This window comes from Cyprinodon tularosa, unplaced genomic scaffold (genome assembly GCF_016077235.1).
Source record: "Cyprinodon tularosa strain WSP-4 unplaced genomic scaffold, ASM1607723v1 ctg428, whole genome shotgun sequence".
Classification (NCBI taxonomy): domain Eukaryota; kingdom Metazoa; phylum Chordata; class Actinopteri; order Cyprinodontiformes; family Cyprinodontidae; genus Cyprinodon; species Cyprinodon tularosa.
In genome coordinates this window covers 617,242-643,670 of record NW_024039150.1, presented here as the reverse complement: position 1 = coordinate 643,670, position 26,429 = coordinate 617,242, and the positions used below count along the sequence as shown (strand labels likewise).

At 41.0% G+C, this 26,429-nt stretch overlaps 1 protein-coding gene across 1 annotated transcript; it reads right to left on the bottom strand.

Moving 5' to 3' along the window:
* Positions 1–1,651: 1,651 nt before the first annotated feature.
* LOC119792649 (cysteinyl leukotriene receptor 2-like) lies at positions 1,652–17,724 on the bottom strand. The gene is made up of 5 exons (XM_038299377.1): positions 17,590–17,724; positions 16,633–16,817; positions 16,138–16,513; positions 7,649–7,667; positions 1,652–1,932 (listed from the first exon to the last, which is right to left on the bottom strand). Exons 1-5 carry the CDS (start codon positions 17,722–17,724, stop codon positions 1,652–1,654), a joined length of 996 nt encoding a protein of 331 aa, XP_038155305.1.
* Positions 17,725–26,429: the final 8,705 nt, after the last annotated feature.

The window sequence follows — 26,429 nt, the reverse complement described above, 5'->3', positions numbered from 1 at the left end:
AGTACTAACCTGATGTAGCCTTTTTAATGTGATGGGTAAAACTAAACAGTTTAACCTCAAAGAGGTTTATCCTTAAACAATCCCTTAGAGTGATTTCTACTCTTTGATGAACCAATAAAATCCAGTTGTGGTCCAGGGTGTTCCCTATATCTCATCCTGCCAAGAGTTTCAGTTTTCTTTCATAGACTGACTGTTTAAGTAAATTCAGGGTTCCCACAGGTCCTTAAAAAGTCTTAAAAGGCATAGAATTCTTCAAAATAAAACTAAGGCCTTAATTGGTATTAAAATGTCTTAAATCAGTCTTTCGTAGGTCTTATTATTTTAAAACATAAATAGGATTATTTTTATTATGATTTTTTTTTTTTATCTAAATAAAACATTAAAATTGAAAAAAAAATTTTTATTTAAAAAAAAATAACAGCTCGCTATTATTGGTTCCTTTCTGATAACGGAACCAATAAAAGCGTTGTTGCGGCCGGGACATTTGGGAGATGCACCATAAACTTTTTGTCTGGAAAACATGAGCAAGTGTAAATGTAACGAAAATTGTCTCCAGCCAAGAACATACATGAGGCTCAGTAGATTTAGTGCAAGAAGTCATTCAAGCTCGGAACGATGGGAATTAAGGCAGTGGAGTCACGCATGCGAAGCGCGAAACACAAAGCGTCAAAATCGAGTTACAGAGAAACAGACGGTATTTCTCAGTTTTGTTCCACCCTTGTCTCTGCAACGCCTCCACTTATCACCAAATCAAACATACTAAAAAAAACGATACACAGAAAAAAATAACTGCAAAAAAGACTTATCTCTGGTTATGTTGGGGCTTTAAACCTGATTTGTTTTGATCCCTGCTAAAACAAAGTTTGTAAATTCAGTTAAATAATTGTTCAAATATATCTGTCATTTGTTTTTAGCTTTATTCCCGTATGGGAAGTTTTTAAAAATTTTAAACATTAGTGCAGTGGTTTATGTTAAAATAAACCTTTGGGTTAAATTGTCGCAAGCTGGTTTTTCTTGTGTTTCTTGTGAATTTGGGCTTAAATTTTTATTTCAAGTGGTATTAAAAAGTTTTAAAAAGTCTTGAATTTAACTTGCCTTATGCTGTAGGAACCCTGAAATTATTGTCATACTCAATTTATCTTCTGCATGGCATTTTCCCCAGGGGAGTTTTATGCCTTTAACTAACATATCTTTATTTAAGGGATGCAATAGTCATATTATAGAGTCAATAACCAATGTTTATTAATATTTGATTCTATATACCTCCCTACTCATGTGACACCGTGAAAAATCAACCTTAGTGCTTAGCTTAAGATAATCTCCCACAATCCTTTGCTGTGATTGATCATGTGACTATCACCGACATATGTGGTGTTGAGATTCTGGTTAATCTCTTCTACAGGTCAAGCAAGGTAGCCACTCCGTTTCTGTCTCAGTAGCCACTTGGTGAAGGCGAAGGAGTTGCACTTCGCTTCCGGGCCCTTTCCTTGCCTTTTCGTCTGTGTTGCTTGGCCCTTCTCAATGTGATAAGTTTCTTCCTAATGATGTTAGTGAGTTCTGACAGAGCAGGTCTCTCCTCTTCCTTAGCTGCCTTGAACTGGCGTCTCAAGGATTTCAGTTTTTGTCCCAGCTGGCCTATCTTGACTCCCCGTTAGTTGAGCTTTGCTGGGTTACTTGCTCCTTGCTGGACACCTATGTTCATGATGAGGGAGCACATAGTGTGGAGTTTCTGTTCGGCGTTGCCCTTTGAGATGGCTTCCAGGCTCTTGTCTACATCCTCATCCAGCTTGGTCCACTCCTTGCTGTTAGCGACATGCCAATTTACCCGACGATGCTCCGATTTCCTGCTCGGTGGAGGAACTTGTGTTGCTAGGAGGATCCGGGTATTGTGGAGGGACTCTAGACTCAGCTCCTCCTCCATCTGACCAGGTTCTACAGTTGGCGCAACAAGGACTGTTGTGTCAGTTGTCGTTCCAGAGCATTGCTTCTATTCTTCCTTCACAAGACAGGTCATCTTCGTCTCGGCTTCAGACCTCGCAGGTTTTTGCAGACCTTGCCACATATCCAGACTAAATTCATAATCTGTTGTCAATTTGCTTGGGTCGTTACCAGTGAATTCGTCCGGTTGGGATGCTCATTCTCCCCCCTTCTCGGGCATCCTTGGGGGTATTTTTCTGTAGGGTTCTTTGTAGCAAGGTTTGGGTGATCCCTCATGGGAGCTGTAGGTCGGGGAGCTAACCCTTCCTACCACTTTTGCCGTCTCTCCAGGCTGTCGGCTGTCTCTACAGCATCACCTCTATTCATGGCTATCATATAGACTTTCTTGAAGGTCACTGGCTGCGCCAGGAGTGATAGAACCATGATACACCTTACGATGATACTTGAACACGTCATCAGTGATGAACGAAAATGAATAGACAAGAACATGATTCAATGACAAAAAACATACATGAGGCCCAAAAATAAAACATCAGCCCCTTTTACTCTTTAGGCTGTAATATGAAGATCAACCAGGTTTACCTGTAGTGGACTTCCCATCATCATGAGTGGGAATGAAACAGCATGTTATAAGTATTGTAACACTGCAGGATCAGACTCTGGTCACAGGTCTTCAACTGAAGCCAGGTTATGTGGCCCAAGACCAGTGGTCTTTGAACTTAACCACATCTGTGTGTTGATTGACCTGAAATGACTTGGTGCACAAATAAATTTTTTTCACAAGCTATGATTTGCAACCAATTAAATAACTTAATTGTTTCAGTCAATTACAAGAAGGTATACCATATGGGTGAGGATTTTATTGTATGAAAGATAAGGGAGACGTTCTAGCAAACAGAAAGGGGCTGAGACACACCACATGGCAGACCCATACTGCATCTCAACGCTATATTCTGTTCCAGGGGCCATTTTTCATATTTTTGTGTTTAGTTTTATTTAAAAATCTGCCTTGGTTTCGGTTGCTTCAAGTTTTTAACGTTTAATACGATTATATTAATAAGTAATGAATAAATAACAACAAATTAAAATAAAAACAAATCGTTTTCAATCAAAGACAGAAAAATGTCGATAAGGTTTGTGGGAGGCTTTAAAAAAAAAAAAAGCTGTTTTAATTTAGCCCTTAAAAGGATTGTTCTCACATCTGCTGACCCAGCTACCTACCACCTTTGACCAGCTCTAGTGACATCTGCCGGCCATGTGGCACACATCTATGGCTATCCTCCTCCTAAACCCTGGTAGAGTGCGCACCAGAGCTGGATAGAGTTTATGTAACATACTCCCCTCTTGAGCAAAGAAAGCTAACAGCAGGAGATGCAATAATGTTCTAATCCTCCGGTGATAGGCTTATTACAAAATTATCACCCATGTGATATACCTTCTTGTTATCCGGTAAAACAATTTAATTATATAATTGGTTGCAAATAATAGCTTGTTTAAAAATAGATTTTTACAATGAGTCACATCAGGTGGGTCTGAAAATCCACAACTGCAGTATAACTCAAAGACCGCTGGTAGTTTTTGATTCAAGATATAATTGTGTATGCATCATAAATACATTTGTGAGTCTTGTCTTGTGAATATGTTAATTTTATTTGCTTGTTTAAATCAGTATGTGCATGTGGGGATCTTTTCCTGTGGATTTTATCTTCTGCATGTTAGGATCTTGTGCAGGTATGGATTTTGCTGTGCAAGTGTGAATCCTGTGTTGCATGGATGTGGAATATCTTGTGCAAGAGTGGATCACATATGTGATTTCTGTTTATATGAGGAAATCTTTTGGCTCTATAATAATGGGGCTCATTGTCTTCTAGACATCTCTGCTTTTAGTATCATCATCAGCATGCAGTGGAATACTGTCAAATATCTTCAGAGACATTACCGCAGCCCATTACCTCTCACATCATCACTGCACCACATTACAGGTGTGCAATTACACACAGCACATTGTGACAGGCACGCATCACAACAGGTGCATCATGCTCACAGCACGTCACACCAGGTGCATCGCACCTGCAGCTCATCTCGTCAGGTGCATTACAACAGCTTTATACCTACAGTCACTGCAGTTATCACCACAGGGCATCACCGCTGGTCATCTTGTTGGTTATCAAGTATGTAAATTTCAATTCTAGCCGATGTAATGACGTGACTTCAAAGTTACAAAAGATTTCTGCAGTAGATCATTCCGATTTACATGGCACAGATGCAGGGGACATTTCTGAGATTGTGAAATGCTCCATTCCTTTTACAAGTCCCCTGACACTTCCTTTTTGCACCATGCTTCCTGATCCAGCTGGCTGTTAAACTGGAATGGGATCTGTCAAGTAAACTGATTATATGAAGTTCCTTCTGACCTAACTGGTTCTCTACAAAAAATATCGAAGTAATCCTCATGTTTAAAGAAATCATAAACCTGAGGGAAGTATTAACAACATTATAAATGTCTGTCTAGGAGCAGAAAGAGGAACTATTAATGTTTGTTTCTGTGGAAACGGCTTAGAAAGAAAAAGGGAAGAGACTAATAGGCAAGTGGCCTTCTTGCTAAAATAACTGTACAATTATTTAGATTTTTTTTAACATATAAAACATTTGTGACAAAACTATGATTCTGTTATACCAATGTGACAAGTTGTGACGAATACTAGGGCTGGGTATTTTCGACAAAGTCCTGAGTTGATTGGATTTTGATTCATTCAGTTCTAAATCGATTAAATGCGTTTCGATCTGTTTTTACAGTAATGAAAGTGGTTCAACCGTGTTTCAAAATACTCATGTATTTTATTTTTTCCTGTCATATTAAACACGAAGTGCAAACTTGTAAATCAGACAGTTTAAACTTGAGATGTGAACAACACTGTCTCAAAAGTGCAAACTTGTTTGTGAAAAGTGAAAAAGTGAAGCCTCACTCGAGCAAGCAGACGTGACACAGTGGAAACACAGCAGACATGCATGAGCTGCATTATCTTCACTGCACAAACTATATGTGCAGCGTGGTCTGGCTTGAAGTCATCTTGAGTGCATATTTCCTGCTCATTTGAATGTGAACGTCACGCCGATCACTATAAAACTAATCGATCTCATTCCCTAGACATCGATTTTGCAAAAATGTAAAGGAATCGATTCAAAATCGATTAAATAAATTTTTTTACCCAGCGCTAGTTGTGACCCATGGTGTTTCTTTATTATGAATTAATAATTGATAAAGGTTTTAGGGAAGAAACTAAAGCACATGACAAAGATTAGATATGGGAAACGGCTTTAAAAATGAAATTGAGAAGGCAGTTTCCAGCAGAAATGTGATGATCTCACTGCTGTGGAGTTCAATAACTAATATAAATGTGATCTTATTGGGAAGATGACAGGGAAAAGCTGGTCTTGCCATGGTGTGTACCCAGCAAGCACTCGACATCTGAGGTTTCTCAAGCTTTTCAAATGTAAAGGGGGTGTGGTCTGTCCAAGGTGGTTGCAGAATCAAATTATCCAGCGCATCTTTACATCCAGCTGCCTAAATTGAACCTTTTCAAGCTTGACCATGACCTGGATGACTGAGAATCTTCACAGATACATGCAGCACATAAAATCTAACATTTACTAATAAGTTACCTAGCTGGAAAAATGTATCTGCGACTAGCACAAATTAAGTAGCTTGTTCTTATTTTACCCCTGAGCCATTTAGCAAGGCCTCTTTCCCTCGTGTGGTTTTTAACCCTGGTATAAAATACGTATGGTATCATCTTGTCTGAAATCTAATTGATTCATTATTTAAAAATTATCATACCAACTTGAAGATTTTTTTTATCTTTGTTCTTCACGCTTTCCTCTGTAATCAATATTTTGTATCTTAATGAATGAATGACAGCTTGGTCTGGACAGCTTGTTCCACTCTCACATTCAAATTTCCCCTGAACCAATCAATCACAGTATAAGAGAGGATGTCTGCGTGTGAGAGTGTCCTATCAGAGAAGTAAGTAGCTCTGACTGAGATCAGCCAATAGTGCAAAGCGCTGGCCGTCGTTATGTTGAGAAATGCATCCCCTCGCTCAAAGTTAGAGGCGCGTAGATTTCAGGTTTTTTTGTTGGAACATGAGGTAGATAAGCGTAAATTTAAATGTGTAATCACTAAATATGCCAGTTATTGTCTCATATGAACACCACATGTCAACATTGAGTTTTTGAAAATACGTAGATTTATTTTCATTAGTGTATCGACCTACGAGATAATTATTGATCATTTCTTGCCTTGTATTTTAAACCTGATAAAGGAACCTTATTCTAAAAATGTTTCTTTGAAATTCAATTAATTATTATAAATAATGAAAAAGCTTTGTTGAAAAGAGAAGTAGAAGGCTAAATAATAAGGCAGTTACACTGCAATGCATTCATATGGTGGAGTATTAGGGCAAGGCTAAAGATTTATTTATTTTATTTGGAGAATTAAGTTTTAAAATTATGAGAATAAAGTCATAATATTATGAGAATTAAGTCATCATACAACAACCTGTTCCAGAAAGAAAGCTTCGAGCTCCAACCAGCAGGTGACAGTCGACCAGCTCAACTAATCAGCAACCTGAGTCCACTTTGACCTCCTGCCCAATTTGCTGCTGCCCAATTTACTTATTTGTCAAACCAAAACCAAAGTATAACTTTGGCCCATGATGCTCGACATTCCTCATTTCAGGGAAGAAAGTGCTTCTTGTAAGAGTTGTCATAAATACATAATACATACATAAGTACATAAAATACATCTTATTTCTCATAATTTTAGGACTTTATTCTCCTAATATTACGACTTTATTCTCATAATTTTACGACTTTATTCTCGTAATCTTACGACTTTATTCTCGAAATAGAAGAAAAAGAATCTCTAGCCTGGCCCTGATACTCTGTCATACATTCAGTGTGCAGTATTGTAGAGCAAATTTGAAAGTTTTACCCACTGACTGCTGCCATTGAAAGGATTAGTTGGATGTTGCCATGTGGAAAAGTGGCCAAAGCCACTGAACTTCACCTGCAAATGTATGCAATAAAAAAAAAAGAAAAACCTCTTCAAAATTGCAATTTCACAAACAAGTCCTAAAATCTTTCTCAATGCTGCTGGCCCCTGGACCATCTCCTCCTTGTCTCTGCTTATTCTATTATGGCAATAAACATAAAAAAAAAACAGGGGAAAGCATAAACAGTATAAGGAAAATCAGTAAGAAGTGTTGCTGTGACTTTTATCTTTAAAGTCACTTTTATCCCTTAGAGATTTTTTAGTCTCTTCTCTGATTCTCCTCTCTCTAGTGCAATCAAATGACTTATTTTAAATATGCGGAGAGCAATTGTGAGCACAAAATCTGCCCAGAACTGAAATTTTGGCTATAAACTAAGTAGCGAATGTCACAGAGATAGCAGCTTTGGAAATTAATGTTAACTGGCTTAACATATCGACACGTTGATATGTTTGACCATGTCATCATTTAACTTGTTGTAAAATAGGAGGTCTTTGTAAGGTTACCTATAGCCGAAATGTAAACACCTTCCAATGGACCTGTAATGGTCACTCAAAATGCTTGGTTGGTATTCAAACTGTTAATCAGACAGCAGCTGTCATGGAATCCAGGAAACCGGAAGTTAATGGATGATGTCAGCTGCTAGATTGTTCACCTACCTGTTGAAGGTGATGGGGCCTGAAGATGAAGACTGTGAGATAGTCAGAAAATCCCATCCCCCACTATAACAGTCCTTTAGAATCCTACTAGGTACTTTATAAAAACAATTAATGGTGTTAAATTGCTGCCAAAAATCTGCCTATTGTGATATTAAGCAATCACAATAGTGCAATATAAACAATAGTGTTTACATCAACAACAGCTGGTGCAAGAACGCCAGCTTCTGCTCTCCAGACATCAAGTTTCTGACTGTTAACTGCAGACCGTTCTATCTGCCCAGAGAGTTCAGTGTGGTTGGCATCACTGCTGTTTACGTGCCGCCCAGCGCTAATACAAAAGAAGCCATGAAGACTCTATACCAGGCTATCTCTGAGCTCCAATCTGCACACAGACGGTGTTTTCATCATTGCTGGGAATTTTAACCAGGCTAACTTGAAGCTTGTTCTCCCTCATTTCTACCAACATGTGGACTTTGCAACTCGGGATGACAATATTTTAGATCTGGTTTACTCTAACATCAAAGATGCATTCAGAGCAGCCCCCCGCCCCCACCTCGGTTCATCTGATCACCTATCTGTCATGCTTATCCCTGCATATAAGCCCCAGCTGATCAGGGCTAAACCAACAGTTAAAGAGGTCAGAATGTGGTGTGAGGGCGCCATGGAGACACTCCAAGACTGTTTTGAATGCTCTGACTGGAACATCTTCAAGGCTGTAGCAACATCCATCCATTATCTGACACGCTTCTCCTGAGTGGGGTCGCGAGGGGTGCTGGTACCTATCTCCAGCAGTCAATGGGCGAGAGGCCGGGTACACCCTGGACAGGTCACCAGTCCATTGCAGGGCGCTGTAGCAACATATGACAACTTATTAAATATAGATCAGTATGCCATGACTGTATCAGCCTACATCAACAAATGCATTGAGGACGTCAACATCACAAAGAACATCACCACCTGGGCCAACCAACCAACCACCCTGGATAAAAGGGGAGGTTCGAAAATCGATAAAAGCACGGAACTCAGCTTTCAAGTCTGGTGATAGAGAGGCTGTGAGAACAGTGAGATGCAACTTGAACCGTGCCATTAGATCAGCGAAACAGAACCACAGCCGGAAGATCCAGGACCTTCAGAAAAGGAGATCATCGTTGACTACAGCTTAGCAGTAGAGGTGCTCGGCAGCACCAAATTCCTGGGGGTGAACATAACAGACACCCTCACTTAGACTGTAAACACCATCTCACTGGTCAAAAGGGCACAAAGCACTTGTACTTCCTGCGCAGGATGAGGAGAGCCACCTGCCCCCACCCATCCTGACCACCTTCTACAGAAGCACCATAGAGAGCGCTCTGACCAGCTGTCTCACTGTTTGGTGTGGAGGCTGCAGCGCCTCAGACTGGAAGAAGGTGAGAAGAGTGGTTAGAACAGCAGAGAGGATCATGGGGGCTCCTCTTCCCTCCATTAAAGACATTTCATCCCAATGTTGCGTGTCCCCAACACCATCAATGACCCCTCACACCCCCCACCATGGACTGTTCTCCCTGCTGCCCTCTGGGAAGAGGCTTCAGGGTATATGATGCAGGTCCAGCAGTGTCTGCAAAAGTTTCTTCTCCACCGCCATCTGCCCATGCTGAACTGTTGAAAAAACTAAATCACGTCACAGACTCTGCATCACACTGATAACATGCTCTGATCTTCCACAACAATGCATGTTTTGCACCATGTTTTTTCTCCCAACACTGTTTAAATTTGATCACTGTTGCACTTTATGGAATGGAAATGTTCATTTACTGTCTGAAAAGCTGTACTAAATGAAACTTTGTTTTGTATACAAAATGAAAGCAAAAGTTGTCTAAGGTTTAGGTATGAGGTCTACTAACCTTTGGTGGTCAGAGGGCCCGGTGGCGCCAGTGTACGGCAGCCTCGCTTCTGTCAGTGAGCCCCAGGGCAGCTGTGGCTACAATGTAGCTTGCCACCATCAGTGTGTGAGTGTGTGTGTGAATGGGTGAATGAATGTAGTGTAAAGCGCTTTGGTCAAGTCTCCTAACTTGAATAAAGGCGCTATATAAGTACATGCCATTTACCATTTACCATTTAGGAATAGACTGTCATGGTAAGCCATAAAATATGAGATAATACTTGGAGTATTAAATTAGGGTAAGGTATACATTTTGCTGATAATAGCATGAGGAATAACCTATCATGGTGGTATTAAGTTTGAGGTTGTTTTAGGTTTAGGCAAGAAATCCACTGATCTTGCGTGCTGGATTAAACCCTCCTGGTAAGATGTGAAATATTGGGTTTAAGCTTAAAGTCAGCTAATCTTAGGTCATCATGGTAAGGTATTAGATATACTTAATTAAGCTTCGGCTAGAGGTCCACTGACCCTATAGGTTTAGGAATAGACTATCAATTCAATTCAGTTTCAATTCAGTTTATTTATATAGCGCCAAATTCACAACACATGTCATCTCAAGGCACTTTACAGTTCAACCAGATCATACAGTCAAATTGATACAAAGTTTTCTATCTAAGGAAAACCAGTTGATTGCATTGACTCAAATACAATCCCTCACACTAAGCATGCTTGTAGCGACAGTGGAGAGGAAAAACTCCCTTTAAACAGGAAGAAACCTGCAGCAGAACCAGGCTCAGTGTGAGCGGCCATCTGCTGAGGCCGACTGGGGTTCAAGGAGACAGAAGCAGAGATACAAAAAGCAGCTGTAAAAGGCGGCCCCGTCCAGGAAACACACAGCCATGCAGACGAGCTCCAAGGCAGCTCCCATGCCAGAGGACGAAGAGAGCACATCCAGTCAGTCACGGTCAGAGAAACAGGACCACACTGGAAAACAGGCCGATCTCCAACATCTATAAACAAGGGTGTTGATGGAAGCAGCACAGCTGATGTTTCTTTCCAGGATGACGTCACAGCCAAACAGGAACAGACGAGGCGAAGCTACTCTGAGGAAAAGCAGAGAGAGCAGAAGGTTAGAGATTGAACTAACAGATTCTGCAGAATAGGAGAACAGAGAGAGAATGAAGCAGAATGATGAAATAGGGGTCCCTATGTCCTCCAGCAGTCTAAGCCTATAGCAGCATAACTATAGAGATAGCTCAGGATAACCTGAGCCACTCTAACTATAAGCTTTATCAAAAAGGAAAGTTTTAAGTCTAGCCTTAAAAGTAGACAGGGTGTCTGGCTCACGGACTAAAACTGGTAGTTGGTTCCACAGGAGAGGAGCCTGATAACTAAAAGATCTGCCTCCCATTCTATTTTTAGCAATTCTAGGAACCACTAGTAAACCTGCAGATTGAGAGCGAAGTGCTCTGTTAGGAACATAAGGAACAATCAGATCTCTGATATAAGATGGAGCTTGGCCATTTAAGGCTTTATATGTGAGAAGGAGGATTTTAAATTCTATTCTTGATTTAACAGGAAGCCAATGAAGAGAAGCCAGGATAGGAGAGATGTGATCTCTCTTTTTAATTTTCATCAGAACTCTGGCTGCAGCATTTTGGATCAGCTGAAGGCTTTTAACTACAGTTTGTGGACTTCCTGATAGTAAAGAATTACAATAGTCCAGCCTGGAAGTAACAAATGCATGGACTAGTTTCTCAGCATCACCCCTGGACAGGAGATTTCTAATTTTTGCAATGTTCCTCAGATGAAAGAAGGAAATTCTAGAAACCTCTTTGATATGGGATTTAAATGACAGGTCCTGATCAAAAATAACACCAAGATTTTTTACTTTATTATCTGAAATCAGTTTAATCCCATCCAAATGAAGTGACTGGCTAATCAGTTTCTTTTTCAGAGACTCTGGTCCAAAGACTATAACTTCTGTTTTGTCTGCATTCAGAAGCAGAAAGTTAAGAGTCATCCAGGTTTTTATGTCTTCAAGACATGCCTGTAATCTATGTAATGGGTTAGCTTCATCTGGATTTATAGACAGATATAGCTGGGTATCATCAGCATAACAGTGAAAATTAATCCCATGCTGTCTAATAACTCTACCGATTGGTAGCATGTATAAAGTAAAGAGAATTGGTCCTAGCACTGATCCCTGTGGTACTCCACAGGTAACCTTTGAGCGTGTTGAAGATCTATCATTAACATGAACAAACTGAATTCGATCAAATAGATAAGATTTAAACCAGTCTAGTGCTGTTCCTTTAATTCCAACACAATATTCAAGTCTTTCTAAAAGAATATTATGGTCAACTGTATCAAATGCAGCACTGAGATCCAACAGGACGAGCACAGATACAAGTCCATTATCTGAGGCCATGAGAATATCATTAGTGACTTTCACCAGAGCTGTTTCAGTGCTATGATGAGCTCTAAAGCCAGACTGAAACTCTTCAAAAAGTTCATTATGGTGTAAGTGATCGCAAACTTGTTTGGCAACTACTTTCTCAAGAATTTTGGATAAGAAAGGAAGATTGGATATAGGTCTATAATTGACCAAGTCATCTGGGTCAAGAGACGGTTTCTTAAGCAGAGGTTTAATTACAGCAACCTTAAAAGCTTATATAAGTACATATCCCTGTAACAGAGATAGATTAATCACATCTAAAATGGAGGAGGAGATCAAACGGAATACCTCCTTAAATAACCTGGTTGGAACTGGATCTAACATACAAGTTGAAGGCTTAGATGAAGACAATAATTTTGCTAATTCAGAAAGTTCAACTGGATCAAAGCAGTCTAAACCCGGTTCAGATTCCATGACTACCTCAGGTACAATCGCGGATAGAGGAGTGCTTATGATCTTATTTTTAATAAGATCAATCTTATTTATAAAGAATCCCATAAAATCATTGCTGCTAAGAGCGGGTGGAATGGACGGTTCAACAGAGCTATGGCTCTGGGTGAGTTTGGCAACTCTATTAAAAAGAAATCTAGGATTATTCTTATTCTCCTCTATTAATGAGGAGAAGTATGCTGCTCTTGCTTTACAAAGGGTCCTCTTATACAGCAGTAAACCATTTTTCCAGACTAGGAAGGACTCCCGCAGGCCTGTGGAGCGATATTTTCTCTCCAGTTTCCTAGCATTTTGCTTCAAAGTACGCAGCTTGGCATTAAACCGAGGAGCAAGCTTTCTATTTTTAACTGTTTTCATTTTCAAGGGAGCTGCGTTGTCTAAGGCAGTACGCAGAGAACTAGCAACCCCATCAACAAAATCATCAACCTGTGAAGGGTAATAAGCTATGCTTTTGCACTCTGCAGCACTGCTCAGCGACACAGAGAAGAGAGAAAGTGAAGCAGATTCTTTAAAATTTATAACTGCACTATCTGATAAAGATCTACTAAAATTGAACCTTCTTTTAGGGGAGGAGAACTCTGTTAAAGTAATCCTGAAGGTTATTAGAAAGTGGTCAGAGAGGACAGGGTTGTGAGGAAATACTGTTATTTCTTCACATTCTATGCCGTATGTCAGCACAAGATCCAAAGTATGAAGATGAGAATGTGCGGGACTATTTACATTTTGAACAAAGCCAATAGTGTCTAAGATAGCATTAAAGGCTGCTCTTAAGCTATCGCCTTCAATGTCAGCATGGATGTTAAAATCTCCCACTATGATGACCCTGTCAGTATTTAATACCAAATCAGAAAGGAACTCTGAAAACTCATCTAAAATTCAGAGTAAGGACCTGGTGGACGATACAAAGTTACAAAAAGAAGAGGTTTTCTTGCCTTGAAATTTGGATGAGGGAAATTAAGGGTTAAATGTTCAAAAGAGTTGTAGGTATTAACTGTTTTGGGAGTAATCAGTAAGTCAGACTGGAAGATTGTTGCTACTCCTCCTCCTCGCCCAGAACTTCTGGGTATGTGAAAATTGAAATAGCTTGAAGGAGTTGCCTCATTTATGCTTACATAATCCTCTTGCTGCAGCCAGGTTTCTGTAAGGCAAAACAAGTCAATGTGATTATCACAAATCAAGTCATTAACTAGCAGACTTTTAGAGGAAAGAGATCTTATGTTAAACAGACCGCATTTAATTGTTTTAACTTTTTCCCCAATTGGAGTTATTTTGATTTTAATTAGATTATCATGATTTACTCCTTTGGGAATCTTTACTAATTTATTAGATTTTGGTCGTGGGCAAGACACTGTCTGGATGGAGTAAAGAGTGGACACCACCAAGCAGAGATGGCAAAAGTACTCACTTTCCGTACTTGAGTAAAAGTACAGGTACTTGTGTTAAAAAATACTCTGGTAAAAGTGGAAGTACTGATTAAACTTCTTTACTCAAGTAAAAGTAACAAAGTACAGGCTTGTAAATTTACTTAAAGTATAAAAGTAAAAGTAGAAACCACTTTTTTCATGCCGTTGCCTACATTTTAAATGGATGTCTGCCAATAGGACTAGATCTCCATTGTGTTCATTTTCAATCATCTCGTCGTCCATGCTACTAACGCCACCGCCACCAAGCTGCAATGATTTGCTGCCAATGAATACCGCCGAATCTGTCGATTCATCTTGTAGTGGTGCGTCAAATGCAACGTAGATTCCCATCCAATTAGATTGAATTTGGTATTGATGACGTGAAAAATAATAACGGTAACTCCATTGAAATGATTCAAAACTAAAGTAACGAGACATTTTTTTAAAATGTAAGGAGTAGAAAGTACAGACATTTGTGTAAAAATGTAAGGAGTAGAAGTAAAAAGTCGCCATAAAAATAAGTAGTAAAGTAAAGTGAAAATATCAGAAAAATCTACTTGAGTACAGCAATGAAGTATTTGTACTTAGTTACTTCCCATCTCTGCCACCAAGACAACCAGCGGTTGAATGACGACATGCGGCTAAACATGTATTCACTGGTCAGATATCATGGCAACTCATTAAATAATAAATTATGGTTGGAATATTACTGATAATATAGAATAAGGTAAATAAGAAATTAAACAAAATAGATGAAAACTGAAGGGAACAGGAGTCCTAGTGTTTCGCCTGATCTGGCTTGCCTTCACCCTCTCCTGGTCTGATATGTAAACTGTCGCCTCCACTCCCTAAATTTAACTCTCATAAGGGAAGAGAAGTTGGGAGAGTTGATATTAAAGAGTATAAAATAAGTTCAAAGAGTATTGTTATTAAACATCAAGTTAAAGAAAGTGAATAAAAGATCAAATATTATTTTCACTTACCAATAAACCAAAGACAGTAATTACTGCTAAAAATAATTACTATTTTACAAATGATTCATAAAGAGGTATTAAAGACAACTAAATTTTAAGGTCAAATGACCTAATTCTGGTTGCATCTATGGCCCAGTCCCTAAAATTGATTAGGCAATGTTAATATCAGTGGAAGTTGGCAATCGGAAGGGGTACAATTTGTGTCCCACCGATGAATTACAAGACGATAACCCCTTTATTTCCCACGAGTAGTGAGAGGAGGCTGGAATAACATCCAGTAACCGTAGCACCCTGAAGTGGAATGTTTTAGATTTAATGAAATGTGTGTAATGCAGTTTGCTGTTGCATGATTGAAGCAAAACCCCATAGAAATTCAGCTGCAAACATTTTAATCTAAATAAGTCATATTATCTAATTATCTAATATCTAATTATCTTATTTTAAGAGTAAAAAATCCCATCAGTAAATCACATTATTTACCTACTCAGATTAAGGGTAATTGCATTTAATTTAAGAAAATTGCACTTACATTTAGATAGTTTCAAGGCTTGAAATAAAATGTGTTGTGAATTATTGCAATATAAAAGAACTGAAAGGAATCTAAATACATTTTTAAATTTGCAGGACCTTTTGAATATGCTGTGAGATGATGTATGTAAGTGGGGTTTGCACCCCTAAGGTCACCCTAAGAAACAGATGTAAATATGAGAAAACGTTTATTTCAACTCTTAGAGACCACAGACATGAATTGAACTGTTGAACAATTGTTGTTAAACATCTCTGGTTATCTTTTATATACCACATATATTAAACAAGGAATTTATTGTTTCAACCTTTTGCGTATATATCTTATTCACAAAAACAATACAAAACATTTTTTACATTTAAAAACATTCACAAGAAACCACGCTTTAGTTTTTAGAAATAAAAATGATTACAATCACAGCGCAGTAGTTACTTCATTTTTTAGCTTTTAGAACACAGGTTCTTGGGAGGAAATACTGGCAGGGATAGAGTATGAATGTTTTCCATGTATATTCCTGAGTTTCTACATATTTTGGTCACACTTGGGAAATATACAATTTAGATTAATGGGGTTAGACCTTCTAAACTTCTGTCTTTATTCCAAGTATATGTATTTAACTAAATTCATGGTCTTCATCAGTTTTTCTTTCAACCTGTTTTTGTGATTGCATAGAGATTTCCGTTTTCATGTTGGCTCGCCTCTCTTTCGACATGTTGGCATCATCATGGTTAATTTTGCAACAACACAGACATTTCAAAATTGAATCAGCAAATGCTTTTTTCATGAAAACATACAAAACCAAGTCAACAACTGAACTTACATATACTGGAATTACAGTCACAACATCATAAATTGAGCCGTAAGGGTTTCCCTTTACTAGAAATATTATTCGGGGCATAAACAACAGAGCGTAAGAAACCAAGACCAGTACCAAAGTTGTTAAGATTCGTTGTTTTTGATCATTTGGGACACTGCGAGCTGCAGAGAGGGCTTTAAGTGTGCCACCAAAGAAAAATAAAAGCAGAGGGAATGGCAGCAACTGTAAACTTGCCAAAATATGTTCAGCAGAATCAATATCAAAGTAACATATGGGAAAGTATGAGGAAGGAAAGACCCAGACTGCAACACAGACCAACAGGGATGTCTTAACATTTCTTCTGAATTTGTACCACAGGGGATGAGCGATGACCAAATACCTTCAATGCAAGACAGAGACATGACAGTCATGAATGAGATCCGGAAATAGATTTGTTTAATCTAAGTTGTGTTTGATCACACAGAAATGACTATAGAGTGCAACAAAACAGAATCTTACCTTTCAAAAGCAATAAACACCATAAAGCACATGCTGACCAACACACCAACTGTAAGGATGCAGTTTGTTATTATGCAGATATCTTCGTTGTTGACCTCTGCCCTAACAGTCAAGCAACAGAACCGAATAAAATTGCTGATGAGAAGGTTAATAAGGTAGACAGGAACCAAATGACCACTTCGTACCTGCAGGAAAAGATCAAGAAAGCACAGAATGATTCCTGGTCCCCCATACATTCTACAATCCTGAGTTTTGTGTTGGCAGTGTTAAAAGTAACATAATACATAAAAAAATATTGGTTGTAAATGCATTCGGTTTTTCACATATTGATAAAGCTTTAAGGCTGGTTTAGACTCAGAAACCAGGTTGACCAGCTAGAAGAGAAAGGTGCGCGAGAACGCTGGGACCCTTTTTGCCCCTGGATCCCCGCTCTTTTTCGACCTCATGTCCCTCCGTTGTCCGACAAACTTGTGCGGGTGTGGGTTGCCAGTTTGCTGTGGGTGTAGAAACGGCCGAGGCGGTGAGAAAGTGAGCGCAAGTTTGTGTGACAACGGAGGGACACGAGGGTGAAAAGAGCGGGGATCCAGGTGGAAAAAGGGTCCCAGTGTTCGCGCGCACCTCGCTCTTTTAGCTGGTCCATCTTTATGAGTCGTTTTGCACAATAGTGGTCATACAAACAAAACAGCCGGTAAGGTACCAAACAGGAAATCGCATAGTTTAGAGCGGATGTATATTTGACCAATCAGAGGCCTTGTGTCTGCAGCACTGTCTGCGGTCACTTACAATTTTGGAGAGGTGCACCAGAGTGTCTGCGGAGGGTAGGGCACATCTGCTTTCACTGCGACACACACGCAGACGGCCTGGTTTCTGAGTATAAACCAGCCTTTAAATGTACTTGTAATCAAACATGTCAGACAAGTCCGAGCAAGTAATACATTTCAGCCATGTTGTGCTTACCATTACGGAAACAGCATAGATGGCCACAATAGTCAAAGGAAGGCCAATGCAAGCAACAATCATAGCCACCATTTTAGAAACGGATGTTGCATTGCCATTGTAACAGCTTGTATTGTTCTTGTTGAAATCACCCATTCTTCTACCAGAAACCTGTGAAATTAAGATCCATTCACAGTCAGTTGTTCTTTTGAACATTTTATTCAGTTAAAAACATAGAATTGACCTCTCTTTTTCTGCTTTATCAGCACAAGACATTGTTGTTCATGGTGCAGTTGGAATTTTAGTTTCTGCAGTACCAGGTTAAAAACAACTGGCAACATCCTTAATTAGTTATATGGATCATCAAGGGTTAGTTTTGCATATAAAAGAAAGCATTATGACAGTGTTATACAATGACTTTATATTCAATGTCCACCTCTGTGAGGGATATACTGTAACTTTCGAACTGCCATATATTGTTCTGTGAACACATACCCAACCGTCTGTGTGTTGGGATAAGAGGTGTGAATCAAGCTCAGTTTATTCTGTTTACATATTAAATAAGTTCACAACAACCTCAATTTGAAGTATAATCATTTATCAGCTAAGTTTATTTAACTCCATGTCGAACATATTAAACCAGTGAAACTTGACAAAACCAAGCTATGTACACAAAGAAAAAGAAATGAAAAATGGTTGAAAATCCTACATAAAGAATCCAGGGCTAGCCTCATTAATCATACAGGTTAATCATCTCGCTATCTCGAAGAAACCAATAACTGTTTACTCATGAATAACGAGATTATTATCTTGTTATCTCGAGAAAACAATTAATGGTTTAACCGTGATAATGAGATAGTTATGTCATTAACTCGAGAAGGCAAAGGAAAAGTAAAAGTCGAGTACGACCAATCTCGGCTTCTGTACTAAAGTGCTTACCTGGCCAGCTGGATTTGATGCCAGATTATGCAGAGTGTAGATTAAAACCATAACCGTTATGTACAATGTATAAGCCATGATGAATACCCAAAAGAGGTACTTAAGAAGATTCCAGAAAAGAAAAAGGAAAGAAGAGCTTCTTGAAGAACGGAAAAAACTTCAGAAAATAAACACGTTTCTTTCACAGAACCGCAGAGGGAGTGGTAGATGTTGCTGCTACTACTAGTCCAGTGAGTAAAGATTGCAACCAAAATGTCTCAAAGATTAACAATTCGCCAATTTTGGCAACACACAACAGTAGTAGGTGAACTAGTTTTAGTGGGTTCCTGGATTGGTCTATCACCTGTCTGTGTGCTTACTTTGTCAGCACTGTGTAAAGTAATAACGTTTAAAATACACACTTTGAGGTTTGGCTCGTCTGATATTTTCTGGGTTTTTATCATTTCAGCCTATGTCTGGTCTGCCGTCTACGTGTTTTCATGGATGTGCAGCAGTATACCAAATGTGTTTTCATGGACATGCATGGTGTGCCATCAACATGTTTTTGTGGATGTGGTGGTGTGCTGTCTCCAATGGTTCCATTCAAAGTGCGCAGTCACTATTTTTCTGTGTGTGATCATAAACTACTGGGAAATGCACAATTGTATCTTCTTGGCCGATTTATGGAACTGTTGCCCTATCCTAGACCTTTATCTTATGTTGCACTTCATATGGGGCCCCCCCAGATAATGATGTTTACGGGCCTATTGTTGTGTCGTTACCCATTGTCAAAAATGTAATACGTCACAGATGCTACTGTGATTGGCTAAAGATGTAACATGGGCCACTTGGTGATTTAACCAATCAGCTTTCAGAATTAAACGTATTTCCCCAGTCTTACCAGATTGTTACTGTGTAAAATTCAAAATGAACTACCTATCTGGTTTATGCCAGGTTAGCAAAGGGCTTCAGGCTCGTCTTCTAGGAGGACAGCAAACCTAAAAATATAGCTACAGTAGATGATCCAAATCTATGGTAATTACTTTACTTGTTGTTCACATGCAGTTTAATTAATCAAATCTGACTGTGCTCAAAATATATTGCGATAAATGTTGAAAATCTGTCAAGATGTATAAAGATGTAGACGGATCTATGAAATGTTTATAAAGGTAGGCTACAAGTGTAATATATATATATTTATCTGTCTAGTTAAACCAGGAAAAGGCAAATTACACTTTCTAATGTCCACCTGCCTGGAGTGCTTTGAACATAAAATCAAGCGCTCTCCCTCCTCAAGCCAAATACCTAACTTAGAAATAACCCCGCTCACCTGGGCTTCACAGAAGGATGGCACAACAAGCTAAGAACTCCAACTCCAAGCTACAACAATATGACACCACTGGTAGGAGATGAGAACGTATGTTTATTCAAATGGACAGTAAAAAGTATTTTACATGATTCATATTTTGTGCGGTAAAACCAAAAGAAATTTTGTTTGTTTGACAGCATGCCTTAAATGCTTGAGATTATGGACATCATGGTATGCGGTGCTTGCAATATGCAGTTTCTTTTTTGTTGATTTTATTTACAGTTAAGTTTGAAAAGCTGGTTGGAAATGTAAAAAATTCAAGAGATTTAATTAGAATTTCTGGTGTGCATTTTTTTCTTTGCAGGTTATCAACCTACTCACATGTTTGTGAGATGTGTCTGAATCAAGGAAAAATACAAATAAACAAACCAAACTGAGTTGAGTTGTCCCAGCATCCTTTTGGTTGTGGCAAGAGCTGGAGAGTATGAGAAAACTTTGGCTTATTTATTAATTAGACTAAATAACTAGTTTCTATGAAAGGTTATTTACTCTCTACAGATTTTATTTTTCATTATCAAAAGATTACATTATAAAATATATATATTAGAATAATTACCTTTCTCAGATGGCAGCTGAAGTGGTTCCATTAAGCTCACACAATACTTGAAGTGCAGCTTCCCATGAACTCTTCAGTTTATTAATGAAAAAAAGGGTGACTAAGCATTAATTAGATAAACCGTCATTCCAACCATATCAGAAAACAATTCATTGCCACATCCTGTATATTTCATCTTCACTTTCTTACAGTGAGAAAAAGTTTATGAATCTTAAGCACCTATACGAAATGCAGAATGCTTTCACCTTTTTCTAACAAATTCTTTAATAGTGTTTTGGTTTCATTAAGCTTAAGGACCATGAAAAAAATCACAGACCAGGGTAAATCATGAAACGTATAACAAGAAACAACATCTGAAATGTGGAAAACCTTTGGGACTTACCCATACATGCTTTACACTGCAAAAGGATCTAGAAATAAGTAAAAAATAATTTTTATTACGTAAAATGTTCCCCTAATTTGAGTAGGTGGATGAGTTTTTACTCTTAAAATAAGATAATGAGATAATAAGCACTTGAAATAAGACAATGCAAATGTTTTTTTCTTATTTTTAATGTAAATAGTCTTGTTTCATTGGCACAGTGTCTCACTTACCTCCTCAATTCAAGAAAAACATGCACTTATTTGAATAAAAAATGACTAATTTACATTAAAAATTTTTGCAGTCCCTGACTTTACTTTTATAGAACTTAGTTCCTCCTTTCAATGTTTGAGGTTGGTGAAATGGTGCAATCTTCATTGAAATATCAGTTTAAAAAAATGAAAATTTCCATTATTTCTATCTCTATCTTGTTCTACTAGTTCCAGTCAAAGGATTGTGAGGAATTGCATTAGGCAGCGGAATATACCCCTCAGAAATGATGACTGAAAGGCTCCAATTTCAATGGAACAGAGGGCACACAAATGAAGGCCGACCTAGTGCAACAACCTAACAGACATGTTTTTGCACTAAAAAGGAAGGGGAACACAGGAATTAACACAGATACCATGCAAAAAGGATGCAGGAAAGGATTGTGTAATATCACAATGCAGCTGTGCAGCAAGAACATATTTTTCTCAGAATGAGATTTATTGCCAAGTAGGAATTTGCCAAGGAATTTGACTTGATGATGATGGTGCAGACAAATTATATATATATATATATACAGAATACAGAATTTATTGCTATATACAATATGAAACACACAATATGCTATATACAACATATAGTAGCCTACAGTATATAGCTATATACTATATACATATTAGACTGTGCGTTAATGTAATGCAAGAGGTCTGCAGATGCTACGTTGGTGTAGCTTCTAGGTCCTCACCGAGGGAGGGAGAGAGGCAGTGTCATTGTCACGGGGGTCTCTGGGCCTTGTTGATAAGGCTGGTTGCAGATGGGGAAAAAACTGTTTTTGAGGCGTGAGGTTTTGGTCCTGATGGACCATAGCCTCCTGCCAGAGGGAAGTGAGAAAAACTGTTTTTGGCTAGGGTGCGAGGGATCAACCATAAACAGCCATCTTCCCTGCGCGCCTCAGAGTCCTGGAGGCTTACAGATCCTGGATAAATGGAAGATTGCAACCAGTCACCTTCCCTGCAGACTGGATGACAGGCTGCCCTTGTCCTGGGCAGTGGCACCAGCTATGATACTCGATCCAAAGCCACCGACTCTGTGGCATTAGTGTAACGAGACAGAGACTGGACCCAAATAAACCCGGACAGGTTAGTGACGTTTAACTTTGAAGATTTATTCAGAGGGTTAATCAGAAAGCGGGGCTGGATCTGTGTGGGCAACTGGCTGCAGGAAGACAGGCGGGTAGATTGAGGGAGGATTACCAGTTTTATCCAGGACGGAGAGGCAGGCAGTCAGGCGGGGCTTTGCAGAGTCAGGGATCCAGAGAGGGGGAAGCAGGCAGGCAGAATCAAACGGTTCGGGCAGGCTCGGAGTCGGGGGGCAGATCGGGTCGGAAACAGATAGGCGGTCAGGTTCTTCCTTGATGCTGGATTATTCATAGCTGGTTGGCTTGAGATAATCTGGCACAGAGGACAGATCTGATGGGGCTTTTAAAGTGCTGGAAGCAGGTGACTCCAGTCAGAGCTGATTGCAGATGAGTGGAGCAGAGCAGGTGCGAGGACTCAGTGATCAGGCCAGAATCAGTGCAGAAACCATTACAGAACCCCCCCCTCAAGGGCGGATTCCAGACGCCCTTTTGGGCTGATCAGGATGGGCCCTGTGGAAATCCCGGATCAAGGTTTTGTCCAGGACGAAGCGGGAAGGGATCCAGGATCGCTCCTCGGGTCCATAACCCTCCCAATCCACCAGATATTGGATGCCCCTGCCCCTCCTCCTGGATCTGAGAATGCACCTAACTGAATAGGCAGGACCCCCATCGATCAGACGGGGGGGAGGTGGGGGTCCGGCAGCGGGCACAAACCTTGAGTCTCTGACCGGCCTGACACGGGAGACGTGGAATGTGGGGTGAATTCTCATCGTCTGAGGGAGGCGAAGCCGGACAGCCACTGGATTGACCACCTTGGAGATGGGGAAGGGCCCAATGAATCGGGGTGCCAGTTTCTTGCAATCCACTTTTAAAGGTAGGTCCTTGGTGGAGAGCCAGACCCGGTCTCCAGGTTGGTAACATGGAGCTGGAGACCGCCGGCGATTGGCATTTCGAGCCTGGACCTGGGAAGACTTGATGATGGCTCTCTTTGCCCTCCTCCAAGCACGCAGACATCTAAGGGCAGACAGACGGGCTGACGGTACTCTCGACTCCTTCTCCTCGACAGAAAAAACTGGTGGTTGAAAACCGTACACCACATAGAAGGGTGAGAGGCCGGTGGAGCTGGAGGGAGTGGAGTTGATGGCGTGTTCCACCCAGGGTAGGTTCTGCACCCACCTAGTGGGGTCGGACTCACAGAGGAGTCGAAGTTTTGTCTCAACCTCTTGGTTCATCCTCTCTGTTTGACCATCAGTCTGAGGATGGAAACCAGACGACAGATTAACAGTTACCCCTAACAAAGAGCAGAACTCCTGCCAGTAACGGGCCACAAACTGAGGACCTCTGTCAGACACTATGTCAGCTGGCAGTCCATGCAGACGGAAGACCTCCTTAGCCAGGATTGTGCCCATCTCCTTGGCAGTGGGGAGCTTAGGTAGAGGGACCAGGTGGACCATTTTAGAAAATCTGTCAACAATGGTTAAAATGACAGAGTGACCCTCAGAGACTGGTAAACCTGTGACAAAGTCCATGGAAATGCTAGACCATGGCCGAGAAGGAACGGGGAGAGAGCGGAGCAGACCGGACAGGGGTCGCCTGGAGACCTTGGCCGGGTTGCATTGAGGGCAGGCTGCAACAAACTCCTTAACGTCCTGAGTCAAAGTGGGCCACCAGAACTGGGACCTGATGATTCTGACTGACTTAGTGTAACCAGGATGACAATACAGACGAGAGCAATGACAGAAGTTAAGGACTTTATTAATCAGAGAGTCTTTGACATAAAGCCTGTCCCTGGGGCAGGCCTCCGGAATCTGTACTCCCTCGAGAGATTTTTTGACCTCCCCCTCCAGGTCGAGCCTCGTGATGGCACACCTAACGGTGTCAGGGAGGATGTACTCCTGAGCCTCCTTGGAAATCTCCTCCCCGGTCTCGAACATCCTGAACAGGGCGTCAGGTTTCCTGTTCTTGGACCCCGGCCTGTAAGATAGGGAGAAATCAAAACGACCAAAAAACAGGGCCCACCTGGCTTGCCTGGGGTTAAGTCTCTTTGCAGTCCTGAGATACTCCAGATTCTTGTGGTCAGTCCAGACCAGGAAGGGGAGCTTAGATCCCTCTAGCCAGTGTCTCCACTCTTCCAAGGCCAACTTAACTGCCAAGAGTTCCCGGTTTCCCACATCATAATTGCGCTCAGAGCTAGACAGTTTCCTGGAGAAAAATGCACAGGGGTGAATGCGGCCGTCACCGGCTCTCTGACTGAGGATGGCCCCGACTCCAGAGCTGGAAGCATCCACCTCCACAATAAACTGCTTGTCTGGGTCAGGGGAGACCAAAACCGGAGCTGACGTGAACAGGGATTTGAGCTGCTTAAATGCCCTGTCAGCCTGGTAGTTCCAGAGGAACTTAACTTTGCTAGAGGTTAGGGCATGAAGGGGAGCACATACCTGACTAAACCCACGGATGAAACGGCGGTAGAAATTAGCAAACCCCAAAAACCTCTGGAGTTGCTTTCTGTCTGAAGGAACAGGCCACTCAGTGACAGCCCGGACCTTGGCTGGGTCCATATAAATCCGACCTGGGGATACCATGAAGCCAAGGAAGGACATGGATGTGACATGAAATTCACACTTCTCTGCTTTAACGAACAGCTGGTTTTGGAGAAGGCGGAGTAAGACAGCACGGACATGTTTCCTATGGGCTGAGAGGTCTTCAGAATAGATTAGTACATCATCAATGTAAACAAAAACAAACTGCCCAATCATGTCACGGAGAACCTCATTAACAAGGTTCTGAAAAACTGCTGGGGCGTTTGTTAGGCCAAAAGGCATGACCAGATATTCATAGTGGCCAGAGGGAGTGTTAAAGGCAGTCTTCCACTCGTCACCCTCCCTAATGCGGACCAGATGGTAGGCGTTCCGCAGGTCCAATTTAGTGAAGATCTTGGCCCTCTGGATCTGGTCGAAGGCCGAGTTCATAAGGGGAAGTGGGTAACGGTTCTTAACAGACACCTCGTTGAGCCCCCTATAGTCAATGCAAGGTCTGAGGGACCCATCCTTCTTACCCACAAAAAAAACCCCAGCACCAGCAGGGGATGAAGAAGGACGAATTATCCCTGCCCTGAGTGACTCATTTATGTATTTCTGCATTGCCTGGGACTCTGGTATGGACAGAGAGTAGAGTCGACCCCTAGGGGGGGTTGTTCCCGGTAGCAGTTCAATGCTGCAGTCAAATGGACGGTGAGGCGGTAGGGCTGTGGCTCTGGACTTATTAAAAACCTCTTTAAGATCATGATAGTCTGCGGGGACCCTAGAAAGGTCAGGGTAAACCTCCTCCACCTCATTCTCTGCAATTAAAAGAGGTTGGGCAGACAACAAACAGGACTGAGAACAGGAGGGAGCCCAACCCATGACCTCCACTCTTCTCCAGTCAATAAGGGGATTGTGTCTCCGGAGCCAGGTGACACCCAGGACAACAGGAACCTGTGGGGAGTCAATGATTATGAAGGTCAAAGTCTCTCTATGGTTACCTCCGACTAGCAGTTCCACCGGCTCCGTGACAAGGTGAGAGTGGTTCAACCGGTGGCCATCCAGGGCGAGGACACTGTGAGGTGACGAGCCCGGAAGGAGTCCAATGTTCAATCCTCTGGCGAACCCCTCGTCCATGAATTCAGTGTCTGCCCCAGAATCAATAAGGACAGACAGGTTATGTGCTATGGCTGAAACAGTCAAGGTGGCAGGTAGTAAGAGGTCTGGGGAGACAGAGAGTGTAGTTCGGCTCAGGAGGGATCTCCCCCCCCCTACTGAGCCTTGGCTTTTACTGGACAGGTGCCAATGTAGTGACCCACTGCTCCACAGTAGAGGCAGAGGTTTAATTGACGCCTGCGTTGGCGCTCCTCACTAGACAGCTTGCTCCTCCCCAATTGCATGGGTTCAGGATCAGCTGCGCTTTGGAGGGGTGAAGCCTCTGCTGGTGCAGAGAACGACCTGGGGAGAAACTGGTTAGCTGCTCGGCGTTCCCTTCGACGTTCCATAAGTCGAAGGTCAATCCGGGTTGCCAGATCCTCCAAGTCTTTTAGTGACCGTGGGAAATCCCGGGTGGCGAGTTCATCCTTTATTTTTTCATTTAGTCCAGTGATAAAAACATCCATCAGGGCATGCTCATTCCAGCGGCTCTCAGCTGCTAAGAGATGAAAGTCAATAATATACTCAGAAACAGACTTATCACCCTGCCTGAGGGTTAGGAGCCCCCTGGTGGATTCACGGCATGGTAGCACGGGGCTGAAAACCCTGATCATCTCCTGGGAGAAATCGTCATATGA